At 45.8% G+C, this 22,500-nt stretch overlaps 1 protein-coding gene across 4 annotated transcripts in view; it reads left to right on the top strand.

The window, feature by feature from the left end:
• Positions 1 to 22,500, top strand: part of LOC115154268 (homeobox protein cut-like 1) — a 203,485-nt gene that overhangs the window by 71,188 nt on the left and 109,797 nt on the right. For all 4 annotated transcript variants that reach the window (XM_029700318.1, XM_029700319.1, XM_029700317.1 and 1 more), the window contains exon 3: positions 13,799 to 13,846. In XM_029700318.1, coding sequence (XP_029556178.1) covers positions 13,799 to 13,846 — 48 coding nt within the window. The remainder of the gene's footprint in view (positions 1 to 13,798; positions 13,847 to 22,500) is intronic.

Below are 22,500 nucleotides of genomic sequence, written 5' to 3'. Positions count from 1 at the left end.
TTATTACAATAATTGTATATGACTTTGGGCGGTTGTGGTTTTCGCCGCCCAACAACTGCTGCTGTCAATTAAACATTAAACAGGTTGTGTGTTTATTTCCCTCCCTTCTGTCACCCCGGTCGCTAGGACGTCTGTCACGCTGCCTGCCGGCAATGCCCCAGTGCTCATTACTGATTTGAAATTATGAATACCTGATAGCTCAAATTGATGTTTTATGTTGAGCTCTGCCCGTAATTCGCCCTCTGAGAATGGCGGTACGAAGATGTGTACACACACACACACACACACACACATACATATATATATGTATGCGGACAGATGGAGGCTCACTGTTCAGCATGTTGAGGAAGTCAGGATTTCCAATTCAATCTCTTATCTGGTATGGGCATTTGGTGCTCCCCTCATTTGGACGCCGCTCTGGTGACAATCCCCTGATGACTCTGGAGGGGTGTCCGGGGGACAAATGAGGATATCTGTTATTGTGTCTTGGTTATGTTAGCCGTGTGTATTGTGTTTTCACGCATCAGGTTACACCCTTCCTGCTAATTATACATTACCCCACTAGCTGTCTCCCTGCTGTACAGTAGTATATACCCTAAAAGGCCTCCTCTCCCAGAGTAAGATTTCAGCCCACAAAAAGACCCATCACACTTTTTTGTTGGTTTTCTGAATTTACGAGTTTCAAGCAACAAACAAACTTTTGGGAGAGCGCGATGGTGCTCTTAGATTAGCCCACAAAAAGATGGAACCTATTGTTAAGCCATGCCTCAGGGCGAATGCCCCACTCTCTTAGGTGTAACCCTCTCTATTGTTAAGCCATGCCTCAGGGCGAATGCCCCACTCTCTTAGGTGTAACCCTCTCTATTGTTAAGCCATGCCTCAGGGCGAATGCCCCACTCTCTTAGGTGTAACCCTCTCTATTGTTAAGCCATGCCTCAGGGCGAATGCCCCACTCTCTTAGGTGTAACCCTCTCTATTGTTAAGCCATGCCTCAGGGCGAATGCCCCACTCTCTTAGGTGTAACCCTCTCTTTTTTATCCGTCTCTCTCGATCTCTCTTTATGTGTGTGTGTATGTTCTCCCTCTGGAGTCATAGCGCTCTCTGTCCCTAAATATTTCAGAGGTGTTCCATGTTAGTTTCTCTGTAAATGTTTCTCCCTGACGTTTCTACGTCCACTCCCCCATCCTCTCTTCACTGTCTGCTCGGAGCATTTACTCAGCGCAACCCAAAGAGAGTTACCCCTCCTCCCCCTCTCGATGTAGCCACTCTCTCTCCCGGTCTTTCTCTACCAGGACAGTAGAATGGCTATCCTCAGTGTGAGGACTATTGGCGGTTATTTATGCTTAGGCTGAGGTAATGTTGGTGTCTGCCATCGTGTAATGGCCGCCTGAGCGCCTGCTTCCTGACGGAATTACAGGGCAGCCGATGATCATCTTACAAAATTAAATAGTGTTTGAAGGTTTCAAGAGGACTGGGGCTTGTTTCCACTGGGTAACCTTTTTGAAGTGACTGCTAACAATTATGCATCCCCCTTCATTGTGAAGACCCCCCTCTCTGTTAGCTCAGTATGTTGTAGTAGGTAGCTCACACAGATCGTTCCCACATGTTCCCCTTTCTGACACTTGGTCCTTCGAACTCTCCAGCTGTTGACAGGTAAATAAATACGTGTGTGTGTGTGTGTGTGTGTGTGTGTGTGTGTGTGTGTGTGTGTGTGTGTGCGTGTGCGTGTGCGTGTGCGTGTGCGTGTGCGTGTGCGTGCGTGCGTGCGTGCGTGCGTGCGTCGAAGAAAGCGACTGAACATTTCAGCATGATCTGTTAATGACATTGGGAAGTTGAGGCACTTCAGTCACCCTGCGATCTCAGCATGACCAGCTGCTGCCTAGAACAGGGGAAAGAGAGAGAGAAGGAAAGAGGCAGACATTTACAGAGGAATAGAGTGGGAGATGTATGCGTGAGGGAGAGAGGCTAAAAGTTAGAGCTGGGACGATAAACCAAAATGTATTGACACCTACGAAACCAACCATTTATCGAGGACGTTTTACTGATAACGATAATACCGATAAGTAGCCTTTATTCGAGGAATGTGACGTTTGCAATGAAATAGGCCTGTCTGCTAATAACATTCAAAACCTCTACAATGAAATAGGCCTGTCTGCTAATAACATTCAAAACCTCTACAATGAAATAGGCCTGTCTGCTAATAACATTCAAAACCTCTACAATGAAATAGGCCTGTCTGCTAATAACATTCAAAACCTCTACAATGAAATAGGCCTGTCTGCTAATAACATTCAAAACCTCTACAATGAAATAGGCCTGTCTGCTAATAACATTCAAAGTAGTAGGAGTTGTTTAAAGGGTCAAATAAAAAAGCAACTGTTGCTTATTCATTTCATAAACGTATTGTTCAGTTTATCGTGGTATGGATTTTTGCTCTACTGCATGGTACATAGAGGTGGTGCCTGCCCCTTTTGTTACGTGAGCGCCCTCGATGTAGCAAGGTGCCGACTGCACTGACACACACACACCACGCCGCAGCAGAGGGGCATGGTTTCTCCTACTCTTCCCCTCATTCTGATTTGCATGGCTGCATCACAGGTTTTTCTCCTGAAGCTATGGCTAAAAATAGGCTCTCAATAGCGGGCTGCCAAGCAGACCTGCTCATCAGAACTAATTGCAACAGAAGTTCCCCCCCACCCCTTTTTCCCTTTTTCCATCCTTAGCTTTTGTTTACTCTGTATAGAATATCCTCTCTTTATTCACTGCAGACCAAACACAAATGGTCAGACCTATGTTTTCCCCCACTAGTGTCTGTAATTGCCAGGCTACCCATCCACATCGCTCCGGCCAAACGCCACATCCACTGACGTTTCTTCTCCACGAGTCTGTATTTTATCTCCTCCCTAACGACTTCTCGAATGCGAACACTAGAGCAAGGCAATATGGACAAAAACCCATATCTCAATAAATTGCCTGAATTGATACGATAATGATTGAATCAAATCTTATTGTATTGGTCGCATACACATATTTAGCAGATATTTTTGCGGGTTTAGCGAAATGCTTGTGTTCCTAGCTCCAACAGTGCAGTAATATCTAACAATTCACAACAATACACAACTAAAAGTAAAATAATGGAATTAAGAAATATATAAATATTAGCATGAGCAATGTCGGAGTGGCATTGACTAGAATATAGTAGAATAGAACACAGGATATACATATGAAATGAGTAAAGCAGTATGTAAACATTATTAAAATGACTAGTGTTCCATTATTAAAGTGACCAGTGATTCCATGTCTATGTTATATAGGGCATCAGCCTCGTAAGGTACAGGTTTGAGGAACCGGGTGTTAGCCGGCTATTGATGGCTATTTAACAGTCTGATGGCCTTGAGATAGAAGCTGTTTTTCAGTCTCTCGGGTCTCAGCTTTGATGTATTTGTACTGACCTCGCTTTCTGGATGATAGTGAGGTGAACAGGCCGTGGCTCAGGTGGTTGATGTCCTTGATGATCTTTTTGGCCTTCCTGTCACATCGGGTTCTGTAGGTGTCCTGGAGGGCAGGCAGTGTGCCCCTGGTGATGTGTTGGGCAGACCGCACCAACCTCTAGAGAGCCCTGCGGTTGAGGTTGGTGCAGTTGCCGTACCAGGCGGTGATACAGCCCGACAGGATGCTCTCAATTGCGCATCTGTAAAAGTTTGTAAGGGTCTTAGGGGCTGTGCCAAATTTCTTCAGCCTCCTGAGGTTGAAGAGGCGCTGTTGCGCCTTTTTCACCACACTGTCTGTGTGGGTGGACCATTTCAGATCGTCGGTTATGTGTACACAGAAGAACTTAAAGCTTTCCATCTTCTCCACTGCTGTCCCATAAATGTGGATAGGGGTGTGCTCCCTCTGCTTTTTCCTGAAGTCCACGATCAGCTCCTTTTGTTTTTTTGAGGGAGAGGTTATATTCCTGGCCCTCACCTCCTCCCTGTAGGCTGTCTCATCATTATTGGTAATCAGGCCTACTATGGTTGTGTTGTCTGCAAACTTGATGATTGAGTTGGAGGCGTGTGTGGCCACGCAGTCATGGGTGAACAGGGCGTACAGGAGGGGGCTGAGCATGCACCCTTGTGGGGCCCCTATGTTGAGGATCAATGAAGTGGAGGTGTTGTTTCTTACCTTCACCACCTGGGGGCGGGCCATCAGGAAGTCCAGGACTCAGTTGCATAGGGCGGGGTTCAGACCCAGGGCCCTGAGTTTGATGATGAGCTTGGAGGGTACTATGGTGTTGAATGCTGAGCTATAGTCAATGAACAGCATTCTTACATATGTATTCCAGTTTGCAGTGCATTGTCTGTGGATCTATTGGAGCAGTAAGCAAATTGAAGTGGGTCTAGGGTGTCAATTAAGGTAGGGGTGATATGATCCTTAAATAGCCTCTCAAAGCACTTCATGATGACAGAAGTGAGTGCTACGGTGCAATAGTCATTTAGTTCAGTTACCTTTGCTTTCTTGGGTACAGGAACAATGGTGGACATCTTGAAGCAAGTGGGGACAGCAGATTGGATTAGGGAGCGATTGAATATGTCCGTAAACACTCTAGCCAAATAGTCTGCGCATGCTCTGAGGACGCGGCTAGGGATTGGTCAGACCAGCGTTGAGTAGACCTTAGCACGGGTACTTCCTGTTTGAGTTTCTGCCTATAGGATGGGAGGAGCAAATTGGAGTCGTGATCTGATTTGCCGAAGGGAGAGCGGGGGAGGGCCTTGTAGGCATCCCGGAAGAGAGAATAGCAGTGGTCGAGTGTTTTCCCAGCACTAGTACTACAGTCAATGTGTTGATAGAACTTCGGTAGCATTTTCCTCAAATTTGGTTTGTTAAAATCCCCAGCTACAATAAATGCTGCCTCATGTGGTTTCCAGTTTGCGTAAAGCCCAGTGTAGTTCCTTGAGGGCCGTCGTGTTATCGGCTCTCTTGGGAGGTAATACGGTCGGCATTTGATTGTGAGGTATTCTAGGTCGGCTGGCGCCGACAGACATGATAAATAGAACGATACGTTTTTAACATTGATTTGCACCACCATTTTTTTATTATCCTTTAATCTACTAGTTCTAGTTTGATGGTTGTAGCCATCAATTGTCCCATTGCCAATAACCCATATTAGCTAACTTATTTCAAACTTAACATTTCTCTAGTAAAGGATACTTATCGGTATGGTCGGTGTTGATAATATTTGATTCATCTTCCCAGCTCTAGCGAACACATTCAAACCATTCTGATTGGTCCCAGAAACGGATGGGTTGGACCAGAACATACGTGGGTGAAGTGGCGTTTCGGAAATAGTTACTGGCTTTGGTACTTTGGATTGGTTAGAGACGATTCAATCGCTGATTACTTGTTTTGTACAACGCCCTCACTTTGACGTCAGCATAAACTACTTTTACAATGGCAGTCTCAGATTGAGTGTATGTAGCTATATATGGCAGCGGAATTATATTCAGTATTAGTCGTCAGGCGATGTCTGTAAAATGGTGGATCCACTATAATTTGTCTTTAGAGCACTTCTGTTATTTTACTTTATTTGACTCTTTTTTTTAATCAAGGCAGCTAATTGTAACCAGGGTTTGCATAAGCTGCTGGTGCAGTGTCCTTCTCTAGCAATAGAACCCATGTTAAGTCAAATGATTTCAGTGGCTATCATGCTCAGTCATCCAAGAAGGGCAAGCCAAGGACCCACAATAGAACCTGGTAAAGGTGTGAAAAGCACAGAGTTCCCTCCCTGGTCTGGTTTCAGTTGGAATTCCACTCCAATCCCAGAGGACAATGAAACCCTATACTCCTATATCAGAAGAACCCTGCCATTCAAAAACCTATCTTGAGAATTGGACAGCTTTAGTTTTGTTTGTGGTGTGGGGGCAGGGGATGAGGATGGGTGTCTCTTTATTGGGATCGGCGGTGATCAATGGTATTGTGTGGAGCGTTGAGGTGGATGGTGGCCCAGCCCAATGTAACGTCTGTGTGGAAAAGAGGCTGGCCATGAGGCTGGCTGGCTCTGGGTACCGACGGGGCAACACCGACACTGCAGCCTTTTGTGTGAGGGACTATGGGAGAGTCGTGACCTCATTCCCAGACAAGCGTCAGGGGCATGAGAGGGTAGCAGGGGAACGGGGGGTGGGTGTGTATGTGTCTTTGGCCGGCTCTCACGTACCCCCTCCCCATTCCACTTGACCCTGAGACTACCCCACACCCTCAACCCTCCTGTTTGTTAAGTATCAATTTCCAACCACAATAGTGAGTTGGATTCATCCTTAAACTACTCATGTTTCTCTCTTTTTGGTCTCACATGTTATCAAATACAGATATAGCCATGGTTGGTCATTTTCTGTGACAAGGTTAGGAGCGGTATACTTAAAATGTCTGGAGTTTCCCATACCAGGCTCTTTCCCCCCTGTCTGCCCTAATGGTTGTTGGCCTTTGGCAATGAGGGGAGGTCAAAAAGCCTGGCCCTTAATTGTGAGTGGATCTGGCCCCCTCCAGATGGGGAACGGTGGACGGTGCTTGCAGAGCAGTGGGGGGGGGGGGGGCTCTCTGTCTATTGATAGTAAACTGAGTCTGTGTCTGGGGGTCTAGCGTCTAGTATCAGGATAGTGTTTGTAAAGCATCTAGTATCAGGATAATGTTTGTAAAGCGTCTAGAATCAGCATAGTGTTTGTAAAGCGTCTAGTATCAGGATAGTGTTTGTAAAGCGTCTAGTATCAGCAGAGTGTTTGTAAAGCGTCTAGTATCAGGATAATGTTTGTAAAGCGTCTAGTATCAGGATAATGTTTGTAAAGCGTCTAGAATCAGCATAGTGTTTGTAAAGCGTCTAGTATCAACATAGTGTTTGTAAAGCGTCTAGTATCAGCATAGTGTTTGTAAAGCGTCTAGTATCAGCATAGTATTTGTAAAGCGTCTAGTATCAGCAGAGTGTTTGTAAAGCGTCTAGTATCAGGATAATGTTTGTAAAGCGTCTAGTATCAGGATAATGTTTGTAAAGCGTCTAGTATCAGGATAATGTTTGTAAAGCGTCTAGTATCAGGATAATGTTTGTAAAGCGTCTAGTATCAGCATAGTGTTTGTAAAGCGTCTAGTATCAGCATAGTATTTGTAAAGCGTCTAGTATCAGCAGAGTGTTTGTAAAGCGTCTAGTATCAGGATAGTGTTTGTAAAGCGTCTAGTATCAGGATAGTGTTTGTAAAGCGTCTAGTATCAGCATAGTGTTTGTAAAGCGTCTAGTATCAGCATAGTGTTTGTAAAGCGTCTAGTATCAGCATAGTGTTTGTAAAGCGTCTAGTATCAGCATAGTGTTTGTAAAGCGTCTAGTATCAGCATAGTGTTTGTAAAGCGTCTAGTATCAGCATAGTGTTTGTAAAGCGTCTAGTATCAGCATAGTGTTTGTAAAGCGTCTAGTATCAGCATAGTGTTTGTAAAGCGTCTAGTATCAGCATAGTGTTTGTAAAGCGTCTAGTATCAGGATAGTGTTTGTAAAGCGTCTAGTATCAGCATAGTGTTTGTAAAGCGTCTGCTGTTGGGCCAATGTTTGTAAAATAACTGGTTTCAGATATTCTGTAGAATGTTGTCTGTCTAACCACAACTCATAAAGTGACTGTGTCAGTGTTTGTTGAACAACAACCTGGTATTGTGATGGGGTTTGTAGAATAGGTCTAGTTTACTCTGTCAAGTGTCTGCTACTTGAGACACCATTAGTAAAATAACCCGTAAAATGTTTGACATCCAAGGTTGTGTGTAAAACGTCTTTTTTAAAACGACTTGTAAAGTGTCTGCTATCAGGGGGGTGAATGGCTGTGTGTGTGTGTGTGTGTGGGGGGGGGCGAGCTCCATAATTGCCGCTCTCCTAGAAGTGGCGCGGTTCTATTTCCTATAGTGGTGGAGGGCGGACAGCGTTTCTCTTATCATTGGGGTCTCCTCTCATTCATCACTGCTTCCCGCTCTCTGCTCCCTCTTTGTGCTGCCGAGGTGTAGGAGGGGTAGCCTAGCCGTGTGGCGCCCAGCCTGGCCTGCCCGGGCCCCCTGGAATAATAAGCAGGGTAATGTCTTCTGTCTTTGTCAGATGGGCTCTGTGCAACCAATCTTCAGGGAGTGACAAGCAGGGGTCAGCCTGTCCCCATCAAACCATGGAGGTGGAGAATTGACCCACTACTTAGCCCTCTGAGAGAGAGATGGAGTGAGAGAACCAGTGGTGTTTTTAGCCTTCGATGCAATGGGAGTGGAGACGTTAGTGCAGGAACAGAAAGTTTCATAACCCTACATCTGACCTTCTCCTGTTTACGCGTTCCTGTTCTCCCTGGGACTCTGTCCAATGGGAAAGAGAATGTTATGCTCTCCGGTTGCATGGGTGAATATGTCTGAGATCACTGAATTCATGTCAGTCCATCAGAAGTTACCTGGGGAAGGAAATACATTTACATGTCATTTTCCTTCCCTCTTAGCCAAGAGGCTAGTTACACTCAATTTAATTACGCTGTTTAGACTTTGATAAGCCCTTCATACATGGATTTGCAAGTATTGAGTATATTGTAAATGTTACAATACCTTAGTGTGTAACATTTATCCACTTATCTATAAAAGGTAGACATTAGCATAGGCATAACCAAACAGTGAGGCTGCAGGTTGGTGCGTGTATGTGCTCCCTGGTGATGATGTAGCGCCCACACACTCACACGGTTCAGCAGACACACACTGCGGCAGCCAGCCAGCCAGGCAGCAACACGGGCAGCTCAGTTGCTCGGCATCAGGACCCCGGTTTCCTTTCTCTCCGCAACACAGCCTACATGAAGAGCTCCTTAGCCAGCGCAAGGCAATCATCGAAGAGAGAGGGAGAAAATGAAAGTGAAAGACAGAGAGACAGTGAGGGTAGGGAAAAGAGAGAGACTGAACCCCAGTGGTAGTAGGAACAGAGGCCTAGAGCGTCAGACGCAACCCTCCTCCATTCACGGCCCTGGATTAAAGATGCATTGAGCGGTTTGTGTGTGTTGGGTGGGGGGGCTGGCCGGGACTGGGGAATGTTTTCGCGGAAAGGCATGGCCCAGTTCTTCTGGGTGATCTGGTAAAACATATCTCCCGTCTGTCTCTCCGATATCTCTATAAGAGACGTGATGTTTAGTCCAACTCCATTAGTGTATACTAATTCATATTCTCCGGTATCTTTCAATCTTATTCTTCAGTCTATCTCAATCTCTGTTTCTCTCTCTCTCCCTACCTCCCTCTTTGATTCGCTGGCTTATCCTCTTGTGTTTCCTCTACTTGCCCTCTGTCATGTCTGGGCCAGCGGGACCCCCTCTCGCGGGCGCTGATGTACTGGGCAGTGGCTGAGTCACAAGCCCCCTTGCCCCTGACCGCCGACTCATCTCCTCCTGTAGCCAGCCTGTAGCCAGCCTCAGACCAGACACAGGGGTTAGGCTCCCCTGCCTGTGCTCGGCCAGGCCAGGCCACAGCCAGTGTGAGGCTTGGCAAGCAGCCGCTTGGATCACAGACCCAGTGGCAGAGACCGGCCAAAAGAGAGAGAACTTCTGCCATTGTGCTACAGTAGCCCAGTGACAAAGGAGGGGAGAGGTGGGTGTGGAGAGAAAGATGGAGGAAGTAAGAGAGCGAGAAATCCGTCCACTGTGCTAACCCAATGGCAGGGACAGAGAAAGAAACCATAGGAACAAATGGAGGGAGAGCGGCTCTCCACCCTCAAGGACTAGACATGCTATTTTCTGCCCTCTAAAGACCAAGTGCCCTCGCTTGAAACCCTCAACTCAGGACAAAAAACCTTAAATGACACAAATGCTGCAATATTACCAAACCCAGGCACTTTCTCTCTCATCTTCATGACATAGACTAATGCTGTAGCTCTTTCTCTCTCAACGCATCACTGCTCTCCACTATAGAGATGAGAGCTCATAGGCCCGAGTAGTACACCCTCTGGGTCTCCACTGTACGCTGCTTATTTCATTGAACAATGACCACACAGGTCCAATGCACTCAAACACAAAGCGAGGGCCACTCAGTGGGTCGACCATTAAAAGGGGAGTGAGGGTTACTTAAAAGCTGAATATGAAAAGAAGCCATTGTCTATGTCCCTGACCGTCACTGGGGTAAAGAAAGTCTGGCCTAGAAGAAATTGTGTTAATGTAGCCATTGTGCTAAGAAGGTAATTGGTTAAATAGTGGCGGGCATCCAGTAGAGGGATCCCTGAGGAAGGCCATGTCTGAAGTAAAGCTTGTAAACTCATTGTGGTATCAGACTCTTGTCCTTTTCTCCTCCCTTCTTACACTCCTCACCCTCTCTTTCTCTCCCCTCCTTTTCCCCCTTCTCACGTTCTCTCTCCCACTGCTCCCTCCAGCTCTCTGAGGATACCCTGTGATTGTAGTGCGTGTGTTTGTGTGTGTGGACCTGCAGGCTTGCCTCCCTGGAGATCTGGGCCGGTTTCCAAGACAGGGAGCTCCCTGGTGGTGGAGAGTTAAAAAGAAATGCAATCACCATAACAATCCCTTTTAGTGTGAGAGGTGATGTACACTACATGACCAAAAGTATGTGGAGACCTGCTCGTTGAACGTCTCATTCCAAAATCATGGACATTAATATGGAGTTGGTCCCCCCTTTGCTGCTGTAACAGCCTCCACTCTTCTGGGAAGGCTTTCCACTAGATGTTGGAACACTGCTGCGGGAACTTGCTCCCATTCAAGTCACAAATGCATCAGAAGCCACTGCCAGATTTCTGGATAGGGCTGCGCTCAGAGTATCCTGCCTTGCCAAATCGCACTGTTAAGACACTGATGCCCTTCGCAACCACGTACCTATATGAGAGTGGATTCTCGGTCCTCACTAGCATGAAAACTAAAATGAAAATGATTTAAGACTGAGACTCTCTCCAATACAACCCAACATTGTTATGTGCATCCTTTCAAGCACACCCTTCTCATTAACCTGTGGTGAGTTATTCATAATTTTTGATGAACAAATAAGGTTTTATATGTAAGCTGGTTAAGTAAAGAGCAAAATGATTGATTATTATTATATTATTATATGTCCCCTTGTCCTATAAGAGCTCTTTGTCACTTCCCACGAGCCGGGTTGTGACAAAAAGTAATTCTTATGTTTAATAAATGTATTGTATAGTGTGTGTGGCAGGCTTACAATGATGGCAAAAAACAACATTTAACTATAAACGGGACTATAAACGTTTGGGAACCACTGTTTTAGAGAATTTGGCAGTACGTCTAACCGGCCTCATAACCCCTGACCACATGTAACCATGGCAGCCCAGGACCTCCACACCCGGCTTCTTCACCTGTGAGATCGTCTGAGTGGGGGTGCTGAGGAGTATTTCTGTCTGTAATAAAGCCCTTTTGTGGGGAATAATGAATTATGATTGGCCCCAATCTATGGATTTCACATGACTGGGAGTACAGATATGCATCTGATAGGGCAGGGGTGCAGCCATGGGTGGGCCTGGCTCCCCAGTGGGTGGGCCTGTGCCCTCCCAGGCCCACCCATGGCTGCACCCCCGTCCAGTCAGATGCATATCTGTACTCTCAGTCATGTGAAATCCATAGATCAGGGCCTAATGAATTTATATCAATTGACTGATTTCCTTATATGAACTGTAACTCAGTAAAATCTTTTAAATTGGTGCATGTTGGGTTTATTTTTGGTTCAGTATATGTATGTATAGGTACAAATTGCATTTCCATGTGGTTTTCATGGACCTGCTCCCTCCATCTGAACCCCTTGTGAACCATGTGTCCTCAATCACACTGGCCTGAAGATCAGTGTTTACTGGGCTAGCTTTTATTGGTCACTTGGTCAAGCCTTTTTATCCGTCAGTGTAAAGATCATTTTTATGCAGTGGGGCTCTCTGTATATCAAATTTGGGACAATTGCATTTGCAGATCTCGAGCAGTGTGTGTGTGTGTGTGTGTGTGTGTGTGTGTGTTTCCCTGTCGAGATCCAGAAAGACTTTGGAGTTCTCTTGGCCGGGGCAGGAGTGTTATGTTGAAACCAGATGTTGAGCGATGTTTCCTCTTTGTCACGTGGCCCCTTCATAAAGGTGATCTGTACAGTAGCCAGTGGCGACGGGAGATCAGTGGGCTCAGCTGCTCCCTCCAGGGGACTGGGAAAAGTCCAGCACACTAGGTACCTAGCTAGCTTCGCGCTAATGGTCTGGGTCAGCCAGTCCCCAGAGTCTTCCATAGAGGCTCCATAGTTGAAGGGAAAGGGAGGGAGGGAGGGGAAGACAAGAGCGGGGGGAGACTGGTGTAAACATCAGTCAGTCATAGGAGGCACACTTACACGCATCAATGTGGAGGGAGCGAAAGTAAAACGAGAGGAGAAATGGGAAAGAGGATACAACAGAAACCCATAGGCATTTAAGAGCTCTTCATTTCACACAGTTGTAATGTCTACACTGCAAGTTAGGGTTGGTCAGCTTAAAATATATGGCCATTCATGCATTTTGTACATTTCACAATTGACACACGGTTTCAGTAATAGGTTACAGAGGTTATACTGTGTCACAGGACCCCCATGTGCTGTGCATGTGTTGTGCAAGAGTACACCTATACTGTATCCTGAGGGTGACTGAAATGTCCACTTGACTAATGTGGGCCAGTCTTTTAGGAGTGTACGTGGTGTGTGTGCGCATGTGTGTAAATGCATTGCATTCCACTAACTGGCTGCTGCTAACTCGGTTTCAGTGGTCAGTTCTGTTTTGGAGCATGCTGTTCATTCCTATAGGGAGGCCTCATGTAAGGCCTTTTTGTACCTAGCTGAGATTTATTCAGGGGCGTATTTAATTACATTTTATGATCAAACACGCCTGCTCTGTTCAAATGAAAAGAGACATTGAAATTGGCCATAATCAGATATACTATAATGGCGAGGTGTGGCATCGCTCCACTGTAGGTTGCCCAAGGTAAGATTCATCATTGCTTGAGTAAGGTCGGAACAACGTTTGTTTTGATTGGAGCCTTTGTATATTCACTTATTTTTGAGACTTAATTTCAAATAAGTTTTATTTTCATCCGCCGCAGATTCGAGACTCAACCCAGATTCTTCCAAGTTAAACAGACAAATAACTCTACAGAAATAGTCGGCTGTTGAAGTTGGCCAATTTTTCAGGCCTAACATTACTTTTAGAAGTGAATTAATGAACAGAGCCCACATTTGCATGTAGCGTCTCTACGTTTTTCTGTTTTTGCTTGAATGGTAATTTAACCAGAAACAACTGAGTCATGGCGAGAGGGAGGGAGGGTGAGAGGGAGGGAGGGTGAGAGGGAGAGTAAATGTATGCCGCTTGCACTCTTTTCCTTTAAGCACAGCGTCCTCTCTGCTCTCATTCAAGGGTAGCACAAGGTGATACTCTGTTTTGTTTTTCTTCCTCCTTTTCCCAGAGAACAAACCTTCCCTCTGGGAGGGTTTGGACAAATCAGGATCCCCATTTTCATATGTTTAATATGTTTCTATGCTCCGTATCTGGGAACAAAAGGCAACACTCTGCCTCATCCGTCAGAGTTGACAGTAGGGATTTTGCCTCGCAGAGAGAATGTAGTTAAAATGGGGCCTGGCTTTTCTAAACTAAACATATGGTTAGTTTGTAAGAGGTTTCTGTTCAATACTGTGGGGATGAAAGTCAATGACCAAGGTGTTAAAGACTATGGAAACAGAATGTGGCCATTTTTACCATATGAGAATGTATTGTGTTTTGCTCTCCCAGAAGGTAGCATTGTTATGCGATGCTAATCCTTTTCCTTCTTTTTTTGTCTTGAAGGATCTGCGAAAGCAGGTAGCTCCATTGCTAAAGGGCTTCCAAGCAGAGGTGAGTGCTATTTACATTTCTAGAACATTTAATACCTAGCTTTCCTTTATCGATTTAAGGATGTGTGTTTGTGTGTAGCCTACTGTACATCGTGTATGTTGTGAGGGATGGCGGACATTTTGTTTTTGCGGGGAGGCAATGGCCCCCTGACACACCCCATAAAGGCTGACATGTGCCGTCTCTGCCTGGCTAGACTTCTGCTGGCTGGCTGCTCTGCTCTCCTGCTGGAGGAGCCTTCCCTTCCCCAGTGGAGCCCTCGCCAGGGGAGTCCATTATTTGTGTCCTTTTATGAGGCTCTCTAGCTCCCAGCCATGTTTAAATTGCATCCCCTTAAAATATTCCAGCCAAACTGCTCCTGATCAGAGCTTCAGTCTTAAACTCCAGGCAGACATGCCTTTCTCTGTTTCATAACCCCCCACCTCCCCTTTATGGCTATGTGTCACATCGTCTGATGCAAAGCTCCTTTTGATATCTGCTAAAATGAATGCAATTGGCCTCCTGAATAATGATTTGCCAATGGGAGAAACATGTTGCCAATTGTCTCTTGTACTGAATCTCTGACTTTCTGTGTGTCTGTGTGTGAGATATTGTGGTATCATTGCCTCAGAAATGTGAACACGGGGGTGTGGATGAGAGTAAATGAGCCAGTTTACACCAAGGGCTGATTCGCGGGTGGACGGGGGGGTGAGGTTGCGGGCGGCTGATGGCAATAGCGCTTTAACCCTCTATTCTGGAGGGTGTGCAGGGTGGGGGCGCAATGCCCACTGTGACCGCGGCGGGTTTAAATCCCTGACCCTGACAATGCGCCCTGACAGCCTAGGCCAGCCACAGGGAAGAGCGGCCCTGCCGATTTAACATTTTGTCCTGAGAGCGCCCCTTGCACTGCACTGAAAGTATGGTAACTTCAGAATTGATTTAGGGGACTTTAATGATAATAATGTGAGCTGTGAGACTTGAGGCGGGGAGGAGGGGTGTGGGAGTGAGAGCTGTGTTTCTGGCGCCAGCTCTTAATTCCTCCTCAAGTGCCACTCCTGCAGTAAATAAGGGCTTAGCGATGTGAGGGCTTTATGGAGAGCATCTGAACAGGCCCAGCCTGACTCCTCTGAGTGCCTCCGCTGCTATACTGCTGCTGCTGGGGCCTGCCTCGGCTGGAGGCACTGCCTGAATTACTACAGTCAATTCACTTTTAATCTTTGTCAAATCAGGAAAGGATTTCAATTCAATCCTATGAATCAATTAGAATGCATTTTTAGAATAGGCACTGATGTGGTCACACTGGTGTTTATGTTGGCTTGAGGAACTTTCATTGTTGATAGGCAGCAATGTCTCATCCAAACGAAGTGACATCCATAAATCTGTCAACTATTTTAGGGGACAGATGCATGATAAGTGTTTGTCGACTGCAAATTTGTCCTCTGTCTTGCTTAGTGCATATTTAATTTGGGAATGATGGAGGGCTGTAACATTTTGCCACTGTCGGATTGCATTTTTAATTCGGAGCATGCATTTGCGAGTCTACCTCACTAATTCATGATATAAAATGTTTTGAGTTTAGTCTGAACATAATTGAAAGGCCTGCTACTCCCTTTATATGTTATGTTTGGAGTTCTCTGCCTTGTCATGGACACAAACCAGTGTATTTTTTCATGTGCAGTACACTATTTTGTATTCAGTGGATTTCAATTCCAGAAAAAGACAGTAGGTTACTTAAGACAGAAATGATACTGGAACATCACTAGTCGTCTGACCCATGAGTAATCCCTCTTCAGTGAATACGGTCCTGTTGCTGATTTTCCTGTTCCAGGAGGATTTACCAGTACTATGCAGCGTTACTTAGTGCAACAAAAAGAAATCCTGTGGTACACCTTTATTTTGATTGGTTGTTTGCTACCTCATTTGTGTTTACAACAAATTTCTCTCATGCTCAAAGATATTCTATTACTCATCTGATGGGTATTATTAAGTTAATTCCACTGTACTGAGATATTTGATTATTTGCGAAATCCCTTCAGAGAAACACAAACTGTACATTGTAGTCTTAGGAGTGCGCCTTGAAATCAAACTGTCGTTTTGATCACTTTGATGATCACATGTCTCCCAACGCTCCCCAACGCTTTCTATGAGCACCATTGTATTGCCATGTTACACCCAGCACCCCAGTCAGCTTTTTATCCCTGACAGTAATTAGTCACCACTTAATTATATTCCTATTCCTGTCGGCTCTTAAAGTATTATTTTGTTATGTGCTCTGGATCTCCTAAAACAAAGCCCACTGTCTCATTGAGAGGACCAAGAATTTGGCTGCCCTCTAAATGGCTGCTAAATAAAACTCCTAGCTGCTACTGCGTGCCATGACTCAGTAATTGGTCAGTGGCTGTTATCAGCCCGGCTCTGCCTTGCTATATAGGCCTATATATAGACCCCTGGACAGGAAATCCCTAATAAGAACAGAGTGTAGATGGTGGGATTTAAGAAAAGAAGAGAGAATGGAAAGAAAGTACAGTAATGCCGGCTATTTTAAAGATTTGCCTTGCTTCAAATGTCTGTCACCCTCGAACCCTCAAAATGTCTATCGCCGACGCCTTCCAATAAAGACGCTGCTTCAGCGACTAAAAGCACTTCTTTATAATTCAGCAGCAAGGAGTGCCATATAAATTTCATGAAGTTAAAGGGTCTGGAAAGACGGCTCCCTGTACACCTCTCTCAGGCAGGGCGGAACCGCACCGCAGCCTGTCTGGCCCATTAGCGTTCATTGTGGTTGGAGCGAGCGATTTGTGAGGGCCCCCAGGCCTATTATTGACGGAGTTAATCGCCCCTGTTTAAATCACCCCAGGTTTAAAAATACCCACTACTCCCCCCCATCATACGGGCCCGGCTCACAGGCACCAGCCTGAGACTCCTGCAGCCATTTTAATTTATCTCCTCTGTGGATGAATGGGGCGATTGGCAAGGACAGGAGAAGTCCCTGACCTTCGCGAAGGCCCAACTTATCATCTCAGGAATTTGGGGCTTCCACTTTGTTTTCCATGAGCATCAGCTGGGTGAGAGATAACGGTGTTCCAGATCTCAGAAACAGCTCTTCATGTGAAAGCAGTAGTGTTAACTGCTTTAATAGGGAGCAAAACAAATTACTAAATGGAGACTTGGCGAGATTCAAAGTACAGATTGTTAGATACAGAAGACACAGTACACAAGTATTTCAGCTCTCTCCATAGGGGGAAGGAGAGGAAAAAGGTCAGTTTTTCTGCTCCCTCTGTTCCTTATACACAAGGCAGAGCATGAGGTACGGTGCATTAGAATATATGAGATGCTCTAAGACTTCTGGAAGGCCTCAAGGGTTAGGGAGAGGAGCCAGGCAGCCAGATCTGTTTGGGCTGTTTCTCTTTTTTTCTTTCTTTCTTACTGTTTGTTTTTTACATTTTATTTGTGAAATGAGCGAGCGCTTCTTTTCCTGTCAGGAAATGAGAACACAATGGGGAGCAGAGCTCAGCACTCGGCACCCACAGGCCCATGTGGACACACACCACAGCAGGGGGAGGGTTGGGGTGAGGGAGGGGGGAGGGCTGGAGAGCTCAATGGCACCCCCTCTTGGGGAGAGGGGGGATCTTTCTACCATACCACCACCCACTGCAACTGTAGCCTCCCCCACCTACTCACACACACATGCATGCACGTAAACACAGTCTTTCCTGGTCTCCTTGATGCTGTCCTTACTGTCGCCAAAACCTCGGAGGGAACCCATCCTTGCATGTAGTGTGACGTGTGAATATCGTGTGTGACGCCACCGGAGTGTTCTCCGTCTCTCCCCGGACCACCTCTGCTTCTCCAAGACCCCACTCAGAGTCTATCCCAGATGTATTTTACAGCCACAGCAACTGTAGCTTGATGACGAACTGTAAATGAAGAGGGAAGAACCCGCATCTAGTCAGTCAGTGGCGTGTAAAGAAATCAGTCGCTAAGGAACAGGGTTGTGTTGGTTACTTTCTAAATGTACTCCATTATGGTTAATACTTACTTGTCCCAAAATATGAAGAACTTTTGGACTACCCAAACTCAGTAATGTCATCTGATTACTTTCCCCTTAAGAGGTGCAGGTTAGTAGCTGGAACAGCCACAAAGTCATAAAATCTGATTTAAACATAACCCTAACCACACTGCTAACCATATGTGTAACCCTAACCTTAAATTAAGACCAAAAACTTAGCAAAAAAGTTCAAATGTTTTTACAATGTAGCCAATTCTGACTTTGCAGATGGACCATCTAGAGGAAATTGATCAGTTCTGCCTTAAGGAGAAGGCTCATCCCAATAAACGTCAAGAGGCATTAAAAGAGGACAAAAATTAATATTACCAATTGAACAACCTCTTGCACGATAAATCAATGTTAGAGTTTACATAGCCGACCATAAATGGATATCTTATTTTACTTTATGGGTTGGTTATGTAGGCTTCTTCTAACCCATTGCTTTCTACTTCAGATAATAATATGATTAGTCTGTATCTTAAAAAAAAAAAAAAAACTGTCAGAGTCCAAGTCATTCCAATTCATTTAATACCCCTTGATCTTCAAGAAAAGGACTTGGAATATATAGATTAGCCTAATTGTTTTACCTGAGCATAACCCCAAAATGAAGAACTAATTAGCCTACTCTGTTTATGATTTTGTTGTCATGGAGGACTGATTGGGGCTCATTGCTTCAAGTTGAAAAATAAATGGTGCTATCGAAATGCATGCTTTGTGCACTAACGAAAAACGCCATTTGTATGTGGAAAACGAGATGCTCTCACTTGTGGTCTTCTTAAATTTAACTTGTTTTGACAGTATGGAGCACAATACCACAGGGGAGTTTAGAAGGGAGGAACTCAAACTTTTATTCCATAGGCTGGGATCTGCTCTGAGGCTGTTGCAAGAGCGCATTTTCACTGGCTGTCCACTGGGGCGTATTCGTTAGGCTGATTCTGTTTGAAAACGCTTCTTAAACGAAAACGGGAGTTTTTAAAAAGTATCTGATGACAATATTTTTCTGGTAAAGTAACAGATTACAGTTAGTTTTTTTGTAATCCCTTACATGTAATCTGTTACTCCCCAACCCTGATAAGGAATGAGATTTAAATGTGAGTAAATCGTTAGTATGCAGTGTAGGCTATTATTTTATTTAAGGGCACACCGAATCAGTGTGCCACTTCCAAACCCCACAAAGCCTAGTCAGGCAACCGAATGCTACAGAGAGACCTTCAGGAGACGTGATGGCTGTGGCAGAGAGAGACACGTACAAAGTGGCATAGGAGTGGGACAAATGCAGGAAGTCACTACTGATTTTGCATAATTGCGGTGTAATTTTGGACGTCTGTCTCGTCGTAAGGGCACCGGGAGCCCAGGGAGAAGGCTATGAAAGTTAAGTTGGCAGCTCGCACAGCGCTGTGATTAGCTCAACTCTCAGACAGAGTGTGTGTGTGTGTGTGTGTGTGTGTGTGAGCATAGGCATACAGTAAAAAGTGGAGACTGGGATGGGCCTCAACTTATATCAGGTTATTAAAAGTGTGTTTTCAAAAGGATTTTGTGTGAATTGGGCGGCAGGTAGCCTAGTGGTTAGAGCATTGGACCAGTAAATGAAAAGGTTGCTGGATCGAATCCCTTAGCTGACAAGGTAAAAATCTGTTCAAATCATGTTAATCCGAGTGTAGCGAAATTCTTGTGCTTCTAGTTCTGACCATGCAGTAATATCTAACAAGTAATCTAATCTAACCATTCCCCAACAACTACCTTATACACACAAGTATAAAGGAATGAATAAGAATATGTACATAAAAATATATGAATGAGCGATGGCCGAACGGCATAGGCAAGATGCAGTGGATGGTATAGAGTACAGTATATACATATGAGATGAGTAATGTAGGGTATGTAAACATTATATAAAGTGGCATTGTTTAAAGTGGCTAGTGATACATTATTACATACATTTGTTCATTATTAAAGTGGCTAGAGATGAGTCAGTATGTTGGCAGCAGCCACTCAATGTTAGTGATGGCTGTTTAACAGTCTGATGGCCTTGAGATAGAAGCTGTTTTTCAGTCTCTCGGTCCCCGCTTTGATGCACCTGTACTGACCTCGCCCTCTGGATGATAGCAGGGTGAACAGGCAGTGGCTCGGGTGGTTGTTGTCCTTGATGATCTTTTTGGCCTTCCTGTGACATCGGGTGGTGTAGGTGTCCTGAAGGGCAGGTAGTTTGCCCCCGGTGATGCGTTATGCAGACCTCACTACCCTCTGAAGAGCCTTACGGTTGTGGGCGGAGCAGTTGCCGTACCAGGCGGTGAAACAGCCTGACAGGATGCTCTCGATTGTACATCTGTAAAAGTTTGTGAGTGTTTTTGGTGACAAGCCGAATTTCTTCAGCCTCCTGAGGTTGAAGAGGCGCTGCTGCGCCTTCTTCACCACGCTGTCTGTGTGGGTGGACCATTTCAGTTTGTCCGTGATGTGTACTTCGAGGAACTTAAATCGTTCCACATTCTCCACTACTGTCCCGTCGATGTGGATAGGGGGCTGCTCCCTCTGCTGTTTCCTGAAGTCCAGGATCATCTCCTTTGTTTTGTTGACATTGAGTGTGAGTTTATTTTCCTGACACCACACTCCGAGGGCCCTCACCTCCTCCCTGTAGGCCGTCTCGTCGTTGATGGTAATCAAGCCTACCACTGTAGTGTCGTCTGCAAACTTGATGAATGAGTTGGATGCGTGCATGGCCACGCAGTCATGGGTGAACATGGGGTACAGGAGAGGGCTGAGAACGCACCCTTGTGGGACCCCAGTGTTGAGGATCAGCGGGGTGGAGATGTTGTTATCAACCCTCACCACCTGGGGGCGGGTCGCCAGGACCGTTGTTCTGCCCCTGAACAAAGCAGTTAACCCAATGTTCCTCGGTAGGCCGTCATTGCAAAAATGATTTGTTCTTAACTGACTTGCTTAGTTAAATAAAAATACGATTTATTTTTTATTTTTTACATACAATATGTGTGTGATTGTGTAAAGGCATACCTGCCCCTGTCCTCGAACCCACTCCTCTCTGCCGTATCCTTGAGTAAGATGTCCCTCTTTCTGTATATGATTAAGCTACGCTCTCTCCAGCGCCTCCCACCCCCATGGCACACAGAGAGAGGGGGTGACTGTGATGATGGCACAGGGTGGTGCTCGTTCTCTGATCTCCCTATGGCACTGAAGCTGATTCCAGGCGACGCCCGATCTGCCCCAGAGGAGCAATGTGTCAGCCATCACAGACCATCAATGTGTGATGCCGTTTCGCTCGTCCATCCTATCCCAGCTCCACTCTTATGATGAGATCTCTAATGTTGTACGAGGTAAACTTTGGCTGTAATCACAGATCTAGGATCAGATGACCCAATACCCAATCCTCACCACCATTAGGGGGATTAGAAAACATCTGACCCTGGACCAGTGGTTAGAGGAACATCAACCTACTTCTAATGTAAGGCTACAGCAATGAGGAAAATTAGTAGAACTATATATCCATACTACGGTTGCTGCCTGCAAGTAGGCCTAGTGTGTTAGGCCCCCCATATGACAACCCCAGGTGACACAGAGATGAAGAGAGGGAGCTAGCTAGCTGTTTCCTGTTTCCCTAGGAAGCCCAGAGGATGCTCTAAGTCACCGTCCTCTCAGACTATAATTCCCTGCTTAAAAGAAAGCTGCAAAGCCAGTAATCCCTCCTACCCAACCCAAAAAGAAGCACACTCAAACACACACACACACACACACACATATATATATATATATATACTCTCTCTCCCCGCAATCTCTCCCCCGCACACGCACACCACTCCGGATCAGTTATCCACAGCTTAAAACCTGCTCTGCAATTAAGGGGTTAGGCCAGGTCACAGACAGAGACAAGCAGGCCAACGGTTTCCCCTGGCCCCTAAGCCGATGCCAAAGCCTTCCTTGTGTTTCATCTAGCTCCCGCTAGTGTCATTAGGCTAGCAACCGCCGTCTATTTTTAAGTTGTTCCCGCACCCCTAAAGAGTCCAGATGGTTCATTGGAGGGACGTTATGCTATACCTGTGAGCTGGTCAGCTTTGGCGTCGGCCCAAATCTCGCCTTTTTAACTAACACACACACACACACACACACACACACACACACACACACACACACACACACACACACACACACACACACACACACACACACACACACACACACACACACACACACACACACACACACACACACACACACACACACACACACACACACACACACAGAGGAATCATCTGTTTGTGTGTGTGTGTGTGTGTGTGTGTGTGTGTGTGTGTGTGTGTGTGTGTGTGATCATTCAGAAGGCAGCACGGCCGGCGTTGCCAGATGCCCTCCCCTGTCAGAATGTGTATGGGACTGCATTGGAGAGAGAGGCAGATAATCTGCACTGAGCCATGGCCGCACAGTCACGCAGGGCCTTGGCACACACACACACACACACACTCCGGTGCCATCCATCCCATTACCTTACCTCTCTCTCCCTCCTCAACCCCCCCAGTCACTATCTGTCCCACTTCACCTTCTCCCCCTTTCTCTTCACGTTCAATGGAAAGCCAAAGAGGGAAGCAGCCTTTTCCTGACAAGATGTCTGCTGGATCCCTTT

This window comes from Salmo trutta, chromosome 19 (genome assembly GCF_901001165.1).
Source record: "Salmo trutta chromosome 19, fSalTru1.1, whole genome shotgun sequence".
In the NCBI taxonomy this organism is placed as follows: Eukaryota; Metazoa; Chordata; class Actinopteri; order Salmoniformes; family Salmonidae; genus Salmo; species Salmo trutta.
This window is presented reverse-complemented; position numbering and strand designations above follow the sequence as displayed.